Source organism: Falco peregrinus, chromosome 7 (assembly GCF_023634155.1).
Source record: "Falco peregrinus isolate bFalPer1 chromosome 7, bFalPer1.pri, whole genome shotgun sequence".
Lineage (NCBI taxonomy): Eukaryota > Metazoa > Chordata > Aves > Falconiformes > Falconidae > Falco > Falco peregrinus.
The window spans coordinates 79051819-79069346 of NC_073727.1; the positions used below are offsets into that span (position 1 = coordinate 79051819).

The 17528-nt window shown below is 44.0% G+C and overlaps 1 protein-coding gene across 5 annotated transcripts in view; it reads left to right on the plus strand.

The window, feature by feature from the left end:
• The first annotated feature begins 311 nt into the window (after window positions 1–311).
• Window positions 312–17528, plus strand: part of SMAP1 (small ArfGAP 1) — a 96074-nt gene continuing 78857 nt past the window's right edge. For 3 of the 5 annotated variants that reach the window (XM_055809578.1, XM_055809579.1, XM_055809580.1), the window contains exon 1: window positions 313–589. In XM_055809578.1, the coding sequence (XP_055665553.1) occupies window positions 472–589 (118 nt within the window). In that variant the 5' untranslated portion in view covers window positions 313–471. Of the gene's footprint in view, window positions 590–17528 lie in introns of all 5 variants that reach the window. The other 2 variants (XM_055809576.1, XM_055809577.1) reach the window with 1 other exon arrangement.

Here is a 17528-nt window from a genome sequence, read left to right on the forward strand (position 1 = left end):
GCTCGCGCCCAGCCCCGCCCTTCCCGCGAGCACTACCTAGAGGGCGGGGTCACCCGCCGGCGGATGGATACAGCTGCTCTCGCGGTGACTCTCGTGCTCCCGGACGCCCCTCCGTGCCCCGCAAAGCCACGTCAGGGCAGAGAGGGGCGCCTCATCCGCCGCCCTTTGTCACCCCTCCGAGAAAGGGCGACGTGTCGGGGCGGTATCAGGACCCGAAGGACTATTTTTCACTCCCTCCGCAGGGCCGCCGTGGGCGTGTGTGCGCGCGAGGGTGGGTGGGCGGAGGGGAGGGAGGCGGATGCGTCTGCGGGCGTAAGTAGTTCCGGTTGAGGAAGTCGGGCTCGCGGCCGCCGGTTCCCGTGGCTGCGCCAGGGCCGGAGCGCCGCGTCCCGAGCGGTGCCGACCCGCCCCGGCCCCGCTCCAGCCCCAGCCCCGCCGCCGCCGCTCGCCCGCGTGGAGCCGCTCGCCGCCATGGCCACACGCTCCTGCCGGGAGAAGGCGCAGAAGCAGAACGAGCAGCACCAGGCCATCCTGGCCAAGCTGCTGCGGGAGGAGGACAACAAGTACTGCGCGGACTGCGAGGCCAAGGGTACGGCGGGGCGGGCGGCCGCTGGGCGGGGGGGGCGGCCGGGCCGGGCGGCCGGGCCGGGCCAGGTGCGGCGCTGCCGGCGGGCCCGGTGCGTGTCCGCCCGCGCCTGCCTCGGCGGGGGCCCGGGGCTGGGGCCCGGCGGCTCGGCCCGGGGAGGGGCGCCGCCACCCCCGCCCCGCTCCACGTCCGCAGGGGTGGCGGGGCGCTGCCGGGGACGCCCTGCCGGTGGCGGTGACCGGCCCCCGCCCGACACGGGACCCGGAGCGGCGGCAGCAGGAGCCGGCGCGGCTCGGGGCGAGCGGCGGTGGCAGGCAGGCAGCCTCTGGTTGCCTTGTGGGCCGATGTCCGCTTCTCCGCCGCCTGAGCTGTAGCCTCGCTGTTCCGAGTGAGGAGCCCCTCCGCCGAGGCGGCGCGCACTGACCGGCCTAGCCCTTTCCTGAAGTTTCACTGCCGCGTCCTCTTCCTGCGCTGCCAGGTATCGATCGGGAGCGGGCTGTGGCAGTGGGCCTTCGGGACGCGACCGGCTGAGGCGGGGGGTAGGTGCCGGATGGGCAGAGCTTGGAGTGCCCAGAACAGTGCCCTCCGATGTTGACTCGGTCATGTAAGTGCCAGGCTCTTTGAATCTGGATGCCGGTGTCTAGTCAAATGTGTCACAGGGCTAGCTTTGGTGATGAGTGGAATTTTGAAATTATATTGCTGTCAAATTTCCCACTCTTTAGTCCATTAGTTTTATGGCACACAAAAGTAGATACATATTTGCGTTTCTACTTACCTTTGATTCTGTGGCTTTGAAATGGAAAAACGTAGTGCATCCCTCTTTCGTCTAGAGTCGATTCATTATGATGTTACCTTAAATAAGATGACTGCACAGTAAGTTATTCTTTTAAGTATAATACTTGCTGAATAATGACCAGGTGTTTGCGTTGTGTGACTAGCTCCAGAACCGCGTTGTTCAGGCCCTTCTCCACCTCAGCTGGAGGTTAAGTATGGTGAAGGTAGTTTGAGCAACCAGGGATGACGTGATGTTTGTAATTTCCCTTCCCAATCTGCACATGCTACTTTTTGGCCATATAAATCATGCACCGCCTTATGCAATGCTGTTTGATACATCAGCAATAAGATTCTATTTTCCTAGTATATAACCCGAAGTAGTATATAATGTCGATTACACCAAAGATAATAGATCTTTGTATTTTGCAAGTAATTCTTAATCATTTTGTAGCATAGCTATCTTTGTCCCCAGTCTTCTGGTTGTTATGTACAGGACTTCTATCAGTGGTTTTCTGGAAAGATCATGTTTATATGTTTTGTGTATTGTTGGCACTATAGATTTTTCATGCTGAATGCTGCTCAGAGTTGCTTACTGGTGGAATTCCGTATGTGTGTTGTTCCATAGCATAGGCCTTGGAGCTGGGCTGCTCAAGATCAGTCTGGAATCCTCCAACTAATTTTTGACCTGTCTTCAGAGTTCCCTGTTTCTAACCATGGTCAAAGTATTTTGTAACTCTCCATAGTCCTTGGTATATTTCACTAGTTCAGCAATGCTAATGCTTTCAGCTTCTTCCTTGTATTTTTGTTATTGCGTATCTTTATCCACTGTCCTGTTCTTTGATACTTTCATATCTTTCTGCTGTCACAAGAGCTTTCTTTCATAAGTTAGAGCTTTGATGTGTCTTGAGTTTGGATTTTTTTCTGTTCAGGTTCTGGAGGACCTACCAATCTCTTGACCAGACTCTCTTCTGCTAGTACCTGTAATGCAGTTTTCATCTTCCTTGTAAATTATTTTACTTGGTTACCTTACTAAAATCTGACTGCACTTCTGAAGGCTTCTCTGTTTTCTTTTTTTGCTCAACCCCACTTCTCCCTTGCTGCCTCTTTGTATGCTGGAGGCATGACTTGCTTTCACCCTGTCCCCAGGGAAAGCTGACATGAAAATAGTGTGGTGCAATGTGAGCTTACAGTATTGAGGATGTTCTTTTCTTTCTTTCTCCCTTGAAGTTTGATTTGCACTTGCCTTATCCTGTTCTGGCAATTCTTATTTTAAATCTTGTATTGTATTAGCTTCATAGTGCCATCTGCCTTTGCCTGTACTCCTGTAGTTAAGTGTATGGTTTTCTTATTGCTGGAGGGGAGAGTGTGGAATGATAAATGTATCTTAGTTGCAGCTGTTCTAGAGGCACTTGATTGAGAGATGGTTGTATATGGACACACTGTAGATTCCTATCCTTAAGTTTAGGAAGTTTTCTTCTAGGAAGGGGAGCTGTATGAACAATATTGAGATGCCGCCACTATACCCTGAAGTCTAGATTTCTGTATACTTTCAGAAGAGAAATTGTGATCAATTTTTAAGTTGAAAATGGAGCTTGTCATGAACATATGGTGCCACTGTTGAACTCTTCATTATATCAGCTGTTGTTGAAACTTCTTCTTGACCCAAATAAGAGGAAAAGTGAAGGATACTTTTTTTCAGTTGAAGCCAGCTGTTGTTTTCTTAATGTTACACACTTAATCCATGGGGGTTGAGTGCTCGTGGCTTGCAGGTGTCTGGCAAAGTTGTAGTTTTGCTAGTCCTGGTATGCAGCAATATCTGAGACAGCAATTTTTAAACATGGCTCTCTACGAGATAACCAGAGGCTTTCAGCTGTCTGCATGGCTTTCCCCAGACTGTGACAGTCTCCTTCACCTCTTGCATCACGAACAGCATCTCTTTCATCTCTGGTTGTGTTTATCGTTAGCCTGGAGTTCCCTATTGCCAGTTCCACTAGAGATTTTCTTCATCCTGGGTTCTGCAGACACAAATGTGAAACTGTTTGTGACTAAATATTTAGGACTTCTCTGGTGTCAGTCCTAGTTCAGAATGTATGTTCTTCCTTTTGCTGATGTAACTTGATTCTTTTTTTCTTTGAAATGCTGTCTGCTTCAGTTTCTGTTACTTTTGTGTGAGCTTTGCTCCTTTGACATTCTCCTTTGTGTTGCTCAGTGGGAACCCCTGAATTCATTTTTTGTTTTCTTCCTGTTCACTTAGTTGTTGGATAACGTTATCTTCATGATTAACTCTGTTAACTGAGTTGCCGTTGTATCTTGGGATTTATTCTGCCAATACTTAAACCCATTGTTTTCAGTACCATCTTTCAGATAGGTTTGGTTAAGAACCCATGCTGAATTGCCAGCTAGGAGGCTATCGTCACGAATTCCTTCCTGTCACTGTTGCAGTCTCTCTTAAACCCGAGGTATTACATTTACTCTAGGCTTCTGTTCAGTCACATTCAAGGGATGCTGAAGTCTTGCGGACTGTACTTGTATATCTATTTAAATGATGTTGTTTGAGGCTATGGGAATCCTTATGTAGCTAGATATAATTTAGAATCTTATCCTTCTGACCCTAAAAAACTTAATGTGGTCCTATTTGTGTATTTATCACTCACTACTTTGATTGTATCTACTGTAATGCCACTGCTGAACTCTTCCTTCATATCATTAAGGCTTCTCTGCTGGCTTGTACTTCTCTCATCAAAAAGGTGATCATCAGAACTTGCTGCTGTCCTGCTACTGATTCACTCCTAAATTAACGACTTGTCTCTCCTTGCTCTAATTATGACCACTATTTGCATTGTTTGTGAGGAAGTTCAAGCGTGCATCTTTCCTATATTATTGCATGCTTGCTCTGTGTAAGAATTAAAAAAGCTACCTCTTGGCCTTCCTCAAAATAATCTTGCTGTCATTAATAGTGGTCTTGTATCAAGAACAAACCCATCCTTTGGTTTCTGGCCTATTTTTTAAGTATAAGGTATGCAGATACATTAGACAGCTTTGTTCTGCAAGTCTTTCCGAAGGTGGAGAATGCATCTGAGGACACATCTGCCAGAGTAAGCATTAAGCAATAACTAAGATTGCTGACTCTGGCAACAGTTTCTGGAAGTGCTTTTAATTCTGTATTTGCCTTTTAACTGTTAAAACAACTGCTATGAAGGTGACCATCACTGCTAAAATGTGTTGGAAACTACCTGCTGCAGGGCCGTACTGTAGTTGCCGTATGTCACCTTCAAACTCTAAGTCTTGGAGCGAAAGACTAGATACCTCTGTGGGGATGAAGCCTAAAAATCAAAGGTTCTGGAACAGCCTCTGTAATCACTAAGACTTTTGAAAGAGTGAGGAGGTTGGAATGACATTTGACAAGGCATTGCTTGTCTGTGCAATGACTGTTCTTCACATACCTATCTGAACAGGCATCTGCATAGGAAAGACATCTGCTGCCTTGTGTTGTACTACTGGGAAGAAGTTATACTGCTGTTTCCAATATTTGTAAGTGGTAGTAAGGCATTTGGTAGTAACTGAAGTAATACTGAATTTTTGAAAGAGATAAGCAACTGAAACTTCATTGTGTTCCTTTTGTGTGTGTAACTAGGTAAAGCTAGCAGGAATTGGAAGGGTCTTGGAGAAAAAAATAGCTATGGGTCTGTCCGTCTGTGAAGAGTATGCTGAACGCTGTTGTAAAGCACGAGGACCTTTTCCCTTTCACTGTAGAAGGAGACTAAATGAATTTTTATTGTTGTTCCAGTACTGACGTTTGAATCTCTTGAGGAATAACACCTCTTTGAGGTCTGTCAAATGGAGCCAAAATCAAAAACTGTTAGCTTCAGTCATCAGCTTTTGGACTATAGGGGTTATAATTTGCTAATTCTATGTACTTAGTACCCAGTTGTAACATGTTAGAAGTCTCCTAGGCTTGTGTTATTTCTTGGCAGCAAGGCTGGTATTATTTGTGTGCTGATATTAAACAATACTGAATCAAATGCTTGGAAGTTGAAGCACAAAAGGAGATGCTCTTTATTAGAAGGGGACAAAGTATTCAGCAGTGTCAAAGGACTAGCCATTTAAGCAAGTAGACCTCTAAAGTAAACTGAAGGCAATCAATCTTGGTCTAATATGACTGTGTCTGCAAGTGTGGACCATAAGACTCCAATTACTGTTCCTAACAACGTTTGAACAAAAGAGGTATGTTTGAAACCAGTGTGAATAATCTCTAGCATACCTTTGCTGTCTGTGCTTGCGTTTGGATGCTGGCTTTAGTATGGATGGATTGACTACTGAAGTCTGCTTGTAAATTCATCTCTGTCAAGACGGCAATTACCTGAATCGTCAATTGCTTTAATTTTAACTGTAACAATGTTAAAGTAACTTAATTGGAAACTTGCAAACCTTTCTATGTGCAATTGCAGATGTCTTGGGCCTTCAGAAAAGGGGAATATATTTCTGTATTGGGAGAGGTGTCATGGTATTTTTTTTTGTCCCTGTTGTGCCCCCCCCCCCCCCCCCCCCCCCCCCCCCCCCCAATGTTTACTTATTTCATGCCTGGTAGTGCGTGAAGCCTGGTTAAATGATCTCTTACCAGAATCCTAGTACAAAGAGCCACGTTAACACTGTTGCTTGTTCAGCCAGATTAGAATTGGTTTACTTTGAAAAGTATTTGCATTAATATTGTAATAAATAGTTATAGCTGTACTATACAGTCCTTGGATGTCTTTATGTGACTGAAGACTCAGTCTTTTCTGTCCGAAGAGTGGCAGGTACAGGCTCTTAGGAGTGTGGGGAGACACTAAAAAAGAAAGGTTGCAGTACTGAAATTTGTGTAGTCAGAACAGATTAATACAGTGTTGGCTTCAGGTAAAATTAACTTCAACTTCTCTCGCAAGCTGCCAATCTCAAACACAAAGTCTCCTGGCAGTGGGGGAGGAAAAGAATCTAGTTTAAATTGAAATGGGCAAAGTAGCTATTGAAACAAATCCGGAATGTTCCAGGTATGTTTATAGCTGTTCAGACTCAGGTTTTTTGGTGGGCAATTAGGTCTTGCATATGGTCTCTTCTGTGGCCAGAAGACCAACTTAAATGTACGTGAACATCACTTTTTGTGAAGCTGCCTTTGCTGTTTGCTTGTTTTGATGGCCGGTATTCTCACTGTATTAGATTTGCCTGTATAATTTAATAGTGTACTTCTTCCTGAGACATTAACCTAAAGCAAATGGATAACTCTTATAGCCCATGGCTTCAGCCTGTGCAGGGCTTCAGCTTTTGCCTCTGACTGTCATAAGAAAGCTTTGGAACAGCTCATCAGCAGTATTGGCTTGCTCTAGGATAAGGCACTGGCTCTGCTGCATGTCCTCAGGTGAAGATCTTCTCTGTCCCTCTCCTAAGGTGGAGAGGCTGCTGAAGTAGGACACCAGGGGAAATGGAACACAGTTTATGTTGGAGGTCAGTTCCACATGTCAGCTCAAGTGCGACTTCTGGCCCCATGCTGAAGCTCAGACACAGAGTAGTAACCAACCAGGAGCTGATTACTGCGCTGTGGATATCTTGTGCCAGTGAATATAGTTGCAAATATCAGGTGTAACTTCAGGTTACTTGGATTAAGCGACTGTTGGTACTTCTCTGTGGAATTCTGTTCCAAAGTTGGTATTGCTGCTGTGAAAGCAGGTTGGTAAAGATCATAAGAGCATAACAGCATAGAATATGAATCAACAGATACAACTGGAGGTTGTCCAGTGAGGCTTTGTGATATCCTTCCACAAGGAATAACGAAGGCAAGCTGCTTTGATTCACGGTGAGTCTTGCTTAAGCTTGGCAACTGGAATGATCTATCTTGACCTCTAATAACAGCAAGGAACTATGTATCCTAGTGATCATCTGCTACTTAGTGTTATTTTTCTGGCCTCTTTTTGAAGGATAGTGCCTTCAAAGACCTTAAGGGACCAGAAACTCCTTTTGGTCTCTCCTGACACAGTATCACCAGAATTTTTTCCCCTGATTCCCTGCTACTAAATAAAGCTTTCCTGATACTCTCTTTGTTCTATCCAGTTTTACCCATGACTGACACCAGCTGTGTGAGACTGAAACTTCGTTAGGAAATAGCTCTCAGGGCCTCAACAGCAGCTACAATTAATTGTCTCACCCAAGAAAGAGTTCTTAAGACACCGCTTTTGCTGGTGGAAGAAAAGCATGGCAGCTTTAGCCTGAAACTTGTGCGTGGACAGAGTGTTGCAGTATTGGGTGACTCTAGTGGTGTGTTTTCTGCCTGTAAGGAAGGGATTTGTTTCAATCTCCTGACTCTAATAGGGCAGAAAATATTCTGAAGTCACAGGAAATCTCTTTAGCTTGTAATAGAACAGGGTTGTTTGCAAATACAGGTTCCTGCTGTTGAAATTGTGTGTGTAGCCTGAAGGCTTTTTATCAAAGTCCTTAAAATGGTATTTGTGGGTGCAGTTTCCTTTCCTCAGGACTTAACTGAACTTGATTGAATGAGACCCAAAGTGGCATGATTTAGCTTTGAAGTTAGCATTGCTTTGACAGGAGGCTGGGCTAGATGACCCCTGGAGGTCCCTTTCAACTTAAATTTCTCTGTGACTACTAATAAAAATATTTGTGGGACTTGGGTTTTTTATTATATTGTAACTTTTTAGGTTCTTTAAGGTGGACTACAGATGCAGAAATCCATACATGCTTAATTTGCCAAGGTCTATACTTCTAAATGTAGAGCAGTCTAAGCTGTTTGCTTTGTGTTGACCATAAAGGTGGGACAGTTCCAGAAAAGTGATTATTTGTATTGATGAGACCATGTTCTTGCTTTTTGAAGTGCAAGACACCCTGGTTCTTCTAGTCAGGGGCTACTGGTGTGTGTCTCCTAATGATACCCAAGCTGTGGTTCTATCAGTCCTTAGTGACATGGAAAAGATGCCCCTGCAGGATGCTGCTGATACCAGCTGTTGATCTTTGCTTTGTTCCTAAATCTTCTTTTGTGGAACTGACAACTAACAGTGTCTTGTGAATTTGTCCTCTTTGGTCTGAATGCTGTAAAGAAAGAGTAACTGTGCTGCTGCCTTAAGAAGTCCTTGTCAACAGTACAGAGGAAGCAATTAGATATATGTATGTGATAAATAGGCTTCTAGGGAGGTACTTTTTTCCTGGAGGAGTGATTCCCTCTTTAATTCATGCTTCCTATAGGATTTAAAGAGTCAATTATCAGCCATTACTCAGGGAGTAGTCACCAGTTAATTTAGCTCAGGTGTTGCATTGTCAGCTGGCTCACTAAGGTTCACTTGAGCATGATTCAGCTTTGCATTAGGAACTGAGATGCTTTGTATTGTTTTCTTGTGGCCACAACTACATTCCCCAAGAGTTAATGACTTTGCTTGTGAGCAGGTAAAGTTTTTAAGCGATATCTTACTGTCAGGTTGAGCTACTTAAAGGGTAACACTTGAGGAGTTGAACGCATGACTAGCTGAATCCATCTTCACTGTACCGTCAGCAACAAATTGTTTTCAGATATTGTGGGAGAATAAAGATGAGTAAAGACTGAGCTTATGATTTGAGTGGCATAGTTTGCACAACTGGAGGACTGCAGTGGGTAGGTACAGGGATAGCTTTGGGAAGGGCAGGCTGAGATGCTGATAAGGGGAAGCTGCCATTTTCTTGGCAGTGGGCCTGCATGCAGCTTTGCCTAGAGATGGCCCATGAGCTATTTGAGAGCTTATGGATCAGGATCAGAGGGCAGATCATGGTGGGTGATGGTGTGGGTGTCTGCTTTAGACCACCTGATCAGAAAAGAAGTAGTAATGAGTCCTTCCTCTAACAACTCAAGCCTAACATTCACAGGCCTTGATGCTCACGGGGGACTTGAACCACCCTATTTTCTAGAGGGACAGCTCAGCGGGGAACAAGTAATCTAGGAGGCTTCTGGCATGCACTGATGACCAGATCTCAATACAAGTGGATGAGGATGAAGGAAGATGCTCTAGATGGACCTGTTACTTACAAAAAAAAAAAAAAGGGAAGGACAGGTTGAGGATGTAAAGGTTAGGAGTAGTCTTGTCTGCAGTGACCATGAGATCGAAGAATTTGGGATCTGAACAGGAGAGAAGAAAACAAAGAGTAGGATCACAATAATGATCTTCAGGAGAGAAGGCTTAGTTCTGTTTAGGGATCTGCTTGGAAGAATCATTTGGGAGATGGTACTGGAGAATAGAGAGGTCCAGGAGAGCTGGTTGATGATGACTTTAAGCTCTAGTGTGGCACATCTCAGTAAACAGGTAATGTGGAGACACTGTCCAGGCATGCAAGGATATGTCTAGGTAGGAAAGCCAATGTCAACATGGAGTTGAATCTGGCAAGGGATGTGAATGGCAACAAGAAGGACTTACACAGATAATTAGCAGGAAAAAGAAGACTGGAGGAAATGTGGGCTTGCTGCTGAATGGGACGGGGACCTGGTCATAAGGGATGTGGAAAAGGCTGAGACGTTCAATGCTTTCTTCACCTTGACTTGTATTCAGCAGTTCCAGGCAAGGAAGGCTTACTCTCAGTAGCAGAGGGTCAGGTTTGGGAGTGTTTACAGAAACTAGATGTGCACAAGTCTGTGGGCTGTAATGGGGTGCACCCTTGAGTGCAGTAGAGCTGGCCAGTGTCATTTCGAGGCCACTGTAAGGTCACGGTGACTTGGGGAGTGTCTTGAGGACTAGAAGAAAGCAAATGTCATTGCCTTTTCCAAAAAGAGGAAGAAGGAACATCTAGGAAGCCACAGGCCAGTCAACTTTGTCGCAGTCCCTAGGAAGGTGACAGAGCAAATAATCCTGAAAACACATATGAAGGAAAAAAAAATGATGGAGAATAGTCAGTGTGGATTAACAAAGGGCCTATCATGCCTGACCAACCTGATAGTCTTCTTCAATGACCGAGCCAGATGACTGGCTTGGTGGATGAGGAGAGCAAGGGATATTTTTATCTTGACTTGAATGAGGATTTTGAGACTGTCATGTAACTTATTGGTAATCTGATGAAGTGTGGTCTAGATAGAGATGTGAGGTTGAGTGAAAATGGCTGAAATGCCAAGCTCAGAGCTGTGATCAGCAGCTTAAAGTTGAGCTGAAGGCTAGTCACTATTGGTGTACCTCAGGGGCTGATACTGAGGCCAATACTGGTTAACGTTTTCATTAATGACCTGTGTGAGAGGGCAGACTGCACTTGGCAAGCTTGATGTGATGCAAAATTGGGAGGAGTGGTTGATAAACCAGGTGGATGTGCTGCTACTTTGAGCATAAAAGTGGACAGGCAGAAAAAATGGGCCAACAGGTACCATATGAAGTTCAACAAAGAGAAGTGCAAAGCCCTGTCTGTAGGGAGGGGGTGGTGGGGATCCTGTGGGTCACAAATTGGCCATGAGCCAGTAACGCACCCGTGCCGCAAAGGCAGCCAACGACATCTTGGATTGAATTTCAGGAAGAGCATAGTCAGTTGGAGGGAGGTGATGCTTCTCCTTTGCTCAGCATTGGTGAGACTGCATCTGTGGTACTGTGTCCAGTTCTGGGCTCTACATTACAAAGAAACATGGACAGACCGGAGCAAGTCCAGCAAAGGGGCGCCAAGATGAAGAGGTTAGTGTGCCTGACATCCAAGGAGAGGCTGAGAGAGCTGTGATTGTTCAGCCTGGAGGAGAGAAGGCTACTGGGGAGATCTTGTCAACGTGTATGAATACCTTGTGACAGAGAGCAAAGTTGACGGAGGCAGATGTGTATGTGGTGTCCGGTGATAGGACCAAGAAGTAATTGACACATTGAAACATGGGAAATTCCACTGAAACATAAGAATAAACTTTATTTTACTCTAGGAGAGGTTGAATACTGGAGCAGGTTACCTGGAGAGGTTATGGAGTCTCTATCCCTGGAGACAGTCAGAACCTGACTGGCAGCAGCCCTAAGCAACCTGCTGTAGTTTGCTCTGCTCTGAGCAGGGGGTGGTTGTACTAAGTGATCTCCAAGGGGTCCTTTCCAACCTCAGCTACTTCAGATCCAATGCAGCTGTCACATCACTTACAAGCCAGTATGGAATCCCACTGCAGATACCACAAATGTGGTTTTTTTTCTCTTCTTTTCTCCCTAGTGCAAGCATCTGCCTATGTAGATCAAAAGTAGATTTTTATGTTTAAAGTTGACATCCTTTATGAGAAAGGGAAGTGATTAAACAGCAGTGAATAAAGACTGTAGTAGAGTCTTGACTTTTCCTGAAATAACCGATACAGAAATATTGTGGTCTGTGCATAGAGGTAAAAAGGACTAAATCTAGCCGTTTGAAGCAAGTGGGATTTGAGTGGCTATGTAGAAAGGTTACTAATGTCTTGTATTTGACTGAAATGCTGTTTAAGTCTAGCTAGGAGAATACCTTTGCAACTTAAATGACCTCCTAGAGATGGTAGAAGGTTGCTTATAACTAATGGCTTGTGTCAGAAAGCTCCCTGGATCTTAAAAATGCTGGTTGGAACTCTATTATGGCTAAAAATTGTCTCCTCTGGAAGACTGGGGCAAAACTACTACAGATTCCTGTTCTCCTTCCATTCTGGCCTTTTATCTGATTAATGTTTTCTGAGAGCTTGAGCAATATTACTGTTTACATTTCTGTTGAATGGTTTCATAAAAAGTATTCACACAACTGCTTTATTTTCTCTGAAAACTTGGCAAACAGATTTGAATGGATACCTATTTCATATTCATCTTTGTTTACAGTAGACTGTTTATATGGTATAATGCTAAGCCTTATTTATCTTCCATTCTCTTGTCATCATCTCACTTGTTGCTTTTTAGTAGGTGATAAACTTGTATGTTTGAGTATGTGCTGTCAAGGAGCTCCTGCTTGGTGCTATGAAACTTGACCCATTCAAGAGAACCTGAGTTCCTGCGTTGTTTCCAGCTTACGCAAAATACTTACAAGTAGTTCTATGTTCCTTTGACCAGAGGAGCCAGATGCTTTTGGGTTCTGGGGTCACAGTCTGAAGAGGAGGAAGAACCTGGAGGTTCAGAGAACCTTCTAGCGCGGCAACTCTGTGATAGATGTGGTTATAGAGAGCACTAATTCTGTACTTTATGGAGATGGTGACAAGCTTTGTGGGGGAAGTGAAAATTACACAGGCCTATCTCGGTAAACCTAGACTGTCAGTTGCCCACGCTCTTTCTTGAGGGAAGGGATTTACTTCCATAGACCGTAGAGGAAAGAGAGGTAGAGGTTGTAGTTCAGTCACTGTCAGAGCGGAGTTGTGGACAGCTTGTGATACTTGGAGGCAGTGTTGCCAAGCAACTAACTTTGCAGCTGTGATTTGGTAAAAGAGCAGTTCTGTTTCTGAAAGCTATGCCTGGCTCTAATTTTGTGTAAGAAAATGGGATTTTTTGATGAGGAGTAGGGAACTGTCCCTTTTGCATGGGTAAGAAAAGGAATGTGACATTCCAGATTTGGCTAACAATTGCCATGTTCTTGTGTACTATCTCCTTTTTAAGGAAGAGGGAATAACAATCTGTAATGCAGTTATACTGAAGTGCTTGAATGGAAATAAAGCTTTATAGTACAGGACTCTAATTAGTAGTATTAAAGGTAGTAGTCCTATAGGAATTGCTTCAAAAGAAAATGGAAGTGATTCATTGTTTCACCTACAATGATTGAATGCAGCTGAACTTGCAGGTGGATTCAAAACATGGCAGAGTAGTAACTGGGACTGAATGATCTTTTGAAATAAGCTTCATGTAATGTGTGCTCAATTAATTTGGGTTTAAATTAGTCATTCATAACAATTACTAGAAACACAGCGCACCAAAAAGTAGTGATGCTTCTAAGTGTAGGGACTGGCTTTTCCCATTAGGTTATGTACCTACGGGATATTTGTTCAGTTGCCTGTCACCTGTAGATGATGGCAAAAGCATCCCTTCAAATGTGGCAAATGCTGTATGTGATGTTCACCCTTTACCTTGGCAGTGGCAAAGTGCTTTGCATTTGAGCTCCCCTCCTAAGCAGCGGCTAAGTCAAAGAGAAATGCCAATAACACGTTGAGCATAGGCTTTTCAGTCTTTGTTCTCATTGCCAAGTGATATCTAGGTGGGTTCGTTTTACAACTGTAAATGTACTGAAGTGTTGCATTGGGTCTAACTAGGATGGACTTAACTTTAACTCCCCCCATAGCAGCCCTCGCAGTGCTGCGCTTCGTATTTGTAGCTGGAAGGGTGTTGATGACACTGCTGTCTTGGCTGTTGTTGAGCAGTGCTAGTGCAGCATCAAGGCTGTCCCTCCAACCTCCCAAGTGGCTCCAAAGGGCACTTGGCTTGGGGTGGGCAAGAGGCTGAAAGAGGATGTAGCCAGGACAGCTGACCCCAACAGGCTAAAGGGATATTCCATACCATAATGTTGTGCTCAGCAAAAAAAGTTAAGAGAAAGGAGGTGGAGGGAAGCATTCATCGTTAAGATGTTTGTCTTCCAGAGCAGCTTCCCAGAGGCTCCCAGCAGACGCCCTGTTTCCCGGGAAATGGACATTGCCTGCTGATTGGAAGTAGAGAATAAATCCTTGTTTTCTTTTGCTTCTGCACATGGCCTCTGCTTTTCTGTATTAAATTGCCTTTATCTTGACCCATGAGTTTCTTCATTTTATTTTCTCTGCCTTAGTGGATGTGTGGTGGCCAGCCGAGGTTAACCCACCAAAATGGCTGAGGGTCTCTTGTGTGTTCTCAGTAAAGGTAACTATCATTACCAATAAAGACTGTGTAGCTTTGGTTTGCTTTTCTGGGTGTTCTGCAGCCTGTAGCAAACAGCTTATGAAAGAAATGACGCTAAATGTCCCTTCACACTTATCTCGTTCACTGCAATTTCCATGGAGTTAAGGTGTTCATGGAGTTCCTGTTCAAAAATGTTACTCCAAAAATATGTTTGCACAGCAAAAAGCTTCTGTCAAGTGTTTGATCTTAAATGAGACTTTTTTTCAAAATACAACAGATTTTGATAGAGAATCTTGCAAAGTTTTGGGAATATATTTGGAGAACTGATACTTCTCAAGCAACCTTAATTCTACTCTGAACACTTACTCACAAGTTTGCATTCCAGACAAAATGCAACCAAGTGCTTTGGTATTGTATTCAGCTTCTTGTCCTGGCTTTTGAAGAAAATGATATTGCGAGGAAAGCTACTTTACAGCCACAACTTCTTTTCTTACAACTACAGAAGGTAGCAATCACTTTGAAAAAATAAATTACACCAAAAAAACCCACCACCCTTGCTTTCCATTTTTCTTGAAATGCAAAGCCAGTTGAAACAGCTGTTGAGAGTGCAACTTAAATGTTTTTTCTTCCTTTCCCAGTCACATGTAGGTGATTAATGAAACCTGAGTGTTGATGTTTGTCTGGTATGCTGGAATGCTTAGCTGTGTTATTTAATTTAGTATCATCTCAGAGGAGACTGCTATAGTTCTACGAAGCAAGAAAATGCCTTTGAAAAAATGCAAAGCACGCTTCAGCCTTGTGTGGTGTGATGCATTCTTACTGGATATAAAGCTTTTTTTTTTTAAACCATGAAGTGGTCAAATACTGGACCAAGTTTTCCTCAGAGAGGTGGTGGAACATACTTCAGAGGTGTTCAAGACAACTGAATGAAGCCCTTGGCAGCCTGGTCTAATTAAATCTGATTGGATCATTAAGTTAGCCTAAATGACCTCAGGATGTCCAGTCACACCTAAATTATTTTATAGCTTTTATTAAATGAGGAAATACAGTAGCTGTAACTTACAAAGAACAAGTTTTAAGCACTTTGGAGAGCACACATACTTTGTTTTGTGGATCAGCCCAAACCCAGCTACAAGGATGGGTATTGAAGCACTCCAAGGTCAAGTTGTTTGCTGACACTTTGGGATCCCAGAGTACAGTTTTTGGGGTGTAGTTAGCCTAGAATGCAAGTCCTGAGGATTTGTGGGAAGGATTTGTGTGCATTGCATTGGAGTTTAAAGTGGAGGGAAGGCTTGACTCTGTCCTCGTTAGCCTGTTCTTTCCTGTGATCTTTTGGTAATACCCTGCGGTCTGCAGAAGGTGCTGCTCTGAAGATTGATAATGTTCTTACACTAAAACTCAGGGATCATCCAAGAATGGAGTTGCATTTGCACGGTAGGCGGCTGTGCCTGGGAACTGCAATGTATTTGTGCTTGGGGGCAGGCAGACAGGCTCTCTGACAGACCTCTTGCCCCTCTCCCCAGCCTGCTTGCTGCTGGGGCAGCCTGAGATGCAGGAAAGGCCTTGAAGCTGTGCAGGCACAGCTCAGCCACAGCTACGGCACTGGTGTGTTATCGACTCTTTTGCTCACAGATCCAAAACACCGTGCCATATGGGCTGCTATGAAGAAAATAAACTCTGTCCCAGCACAAACCAGTATAGCAGAGAAGACTGGTACGAGAAACTAACTGGCCAGTCTTTGCAGATGTTTTCATTCTATTTCTAGAGTCCAGAGCCTGAAATACGGCACTGCTTCTTGTCTGCAGACTTGGATCTCTGGTTCTCTCTGCCTCTTTTTCAAATGTAGGTCCACGTGGGAGAGGTCGTGGAAGCGCATTTACCTGCTTTGTAATACAGAATGTTTGAGGGAGAGTATCTCTGGAGTCACTGAGAGCTGTGCAGAGGTTGTGTAGTTTAGGGAGTGTTTACTTCAGAGTCTCTTCAGTTATGTTTGAGTAAAAATGATAAAGGGAAGTGATTAGTGCAATTACTGGATATTTTTTCTCAGATAGGAGGTAATCTTTTGTTCCAGTTCATGGCAAACAAGGCTATATCATAAACCCATCTTCCAAAAAATCATATTTCTGAGGCTTTTGTCATCATTCAAGGAAGAACTGCAATTACTGGCTGAAGACTCTTTTCAGCAGATGCTTATATAACCTTTATTCTGTGTCTGGCTATGCAGGGAGGCTCTTGCTACATCCCAACAGAGTAGCATAGATTTATGCTTTTTTTTCTTCTTATCAGTAATGCTTTTACTTGATGCTTGGCTATCAACTTACAAAAATATTTTGTAAGAACTCACTGTTCCCCAGTTTTCCTTTTATTTCTGCATATAAAAGGAATATAAATCGTATACTTAAAACAGGAAGCCTTTTAGCAGTTCCTTGCTGACGAGGGAAAAATTGCAGTCAAGACCAGCTCCAGAAGCTTCCTACCGGTACTGTAATAGACTATGTAACCTTGTCTTTTTTAGAAAGTACCAAATGCTCTAACAGGCAGTGACAGCTTGTGCACCTTATTCTTGCAGGTTGAACTCTTGACACAAGCAGTCTTTCCCTTTACAAGTGAGCAGGCAGGGTAGAATTAGAGCGCTACTCCTTAGCCAAATGTAAACTTGATTTCTGAAGCTGTAGCTTACTGAATGTGTCAGGGCTGTGCCAACTCTGTAATTTCTGATTCTTAGGGCAGTGACTTGACTTTCCAAAGGGTGTGCTGCAGCAGGCTGGCATCCCCCAGGCTGGCAGGAGTACTGTGGCAGTGTCCTGTGTGCTCTGTATATGCCGTCCGTATACGTGTACGTGTGCTCTAGGTAACCAAGTGTGAGCATGGCAGGTGTGGTTGCCAGCCGAGGACCGGGAGCTGCTCTCCTGACAGGTCAGCAGTTGGTTATGATCCTGCTTGCCGGGGCAGTGTTAGGGTGGTGGGGGTAATCTGTGGTGCGAAATACTTCCAAGTCAGGAATACAAACTTTGGAAAATTGTTTTAAAAGACGTTTCAATATGAAACACTGATTTAAATGGTTATTTGTATTAAAAATAAGTGTTTTAATGAGGAAAGTGTTCTATTTAAATCCTCTCATTTCTAAGATTAATAGGAGGCCTTTGTGCCGTTTTGGGGAACAAATCCCCAAAAGCCATTTGTGATCTCCTTTTTCTCTTGCTGTTACTTTACATGAAGAATCATCAACTATGTATGTATGTAACTTCACAGTGATCTAAATCTTATATTTTGTTTAATAACTTAGCATTTGCATTATACCAAACATTAGATGATGATGGTAAAATGATTAATTTGAAAAAAACCCCTTACCTTCTTACAATCTTCTTCAGTCAAAAGTCAGACTTATAGTAATTTGCTGTTCGTTAATAAGGCCAAATAATTTC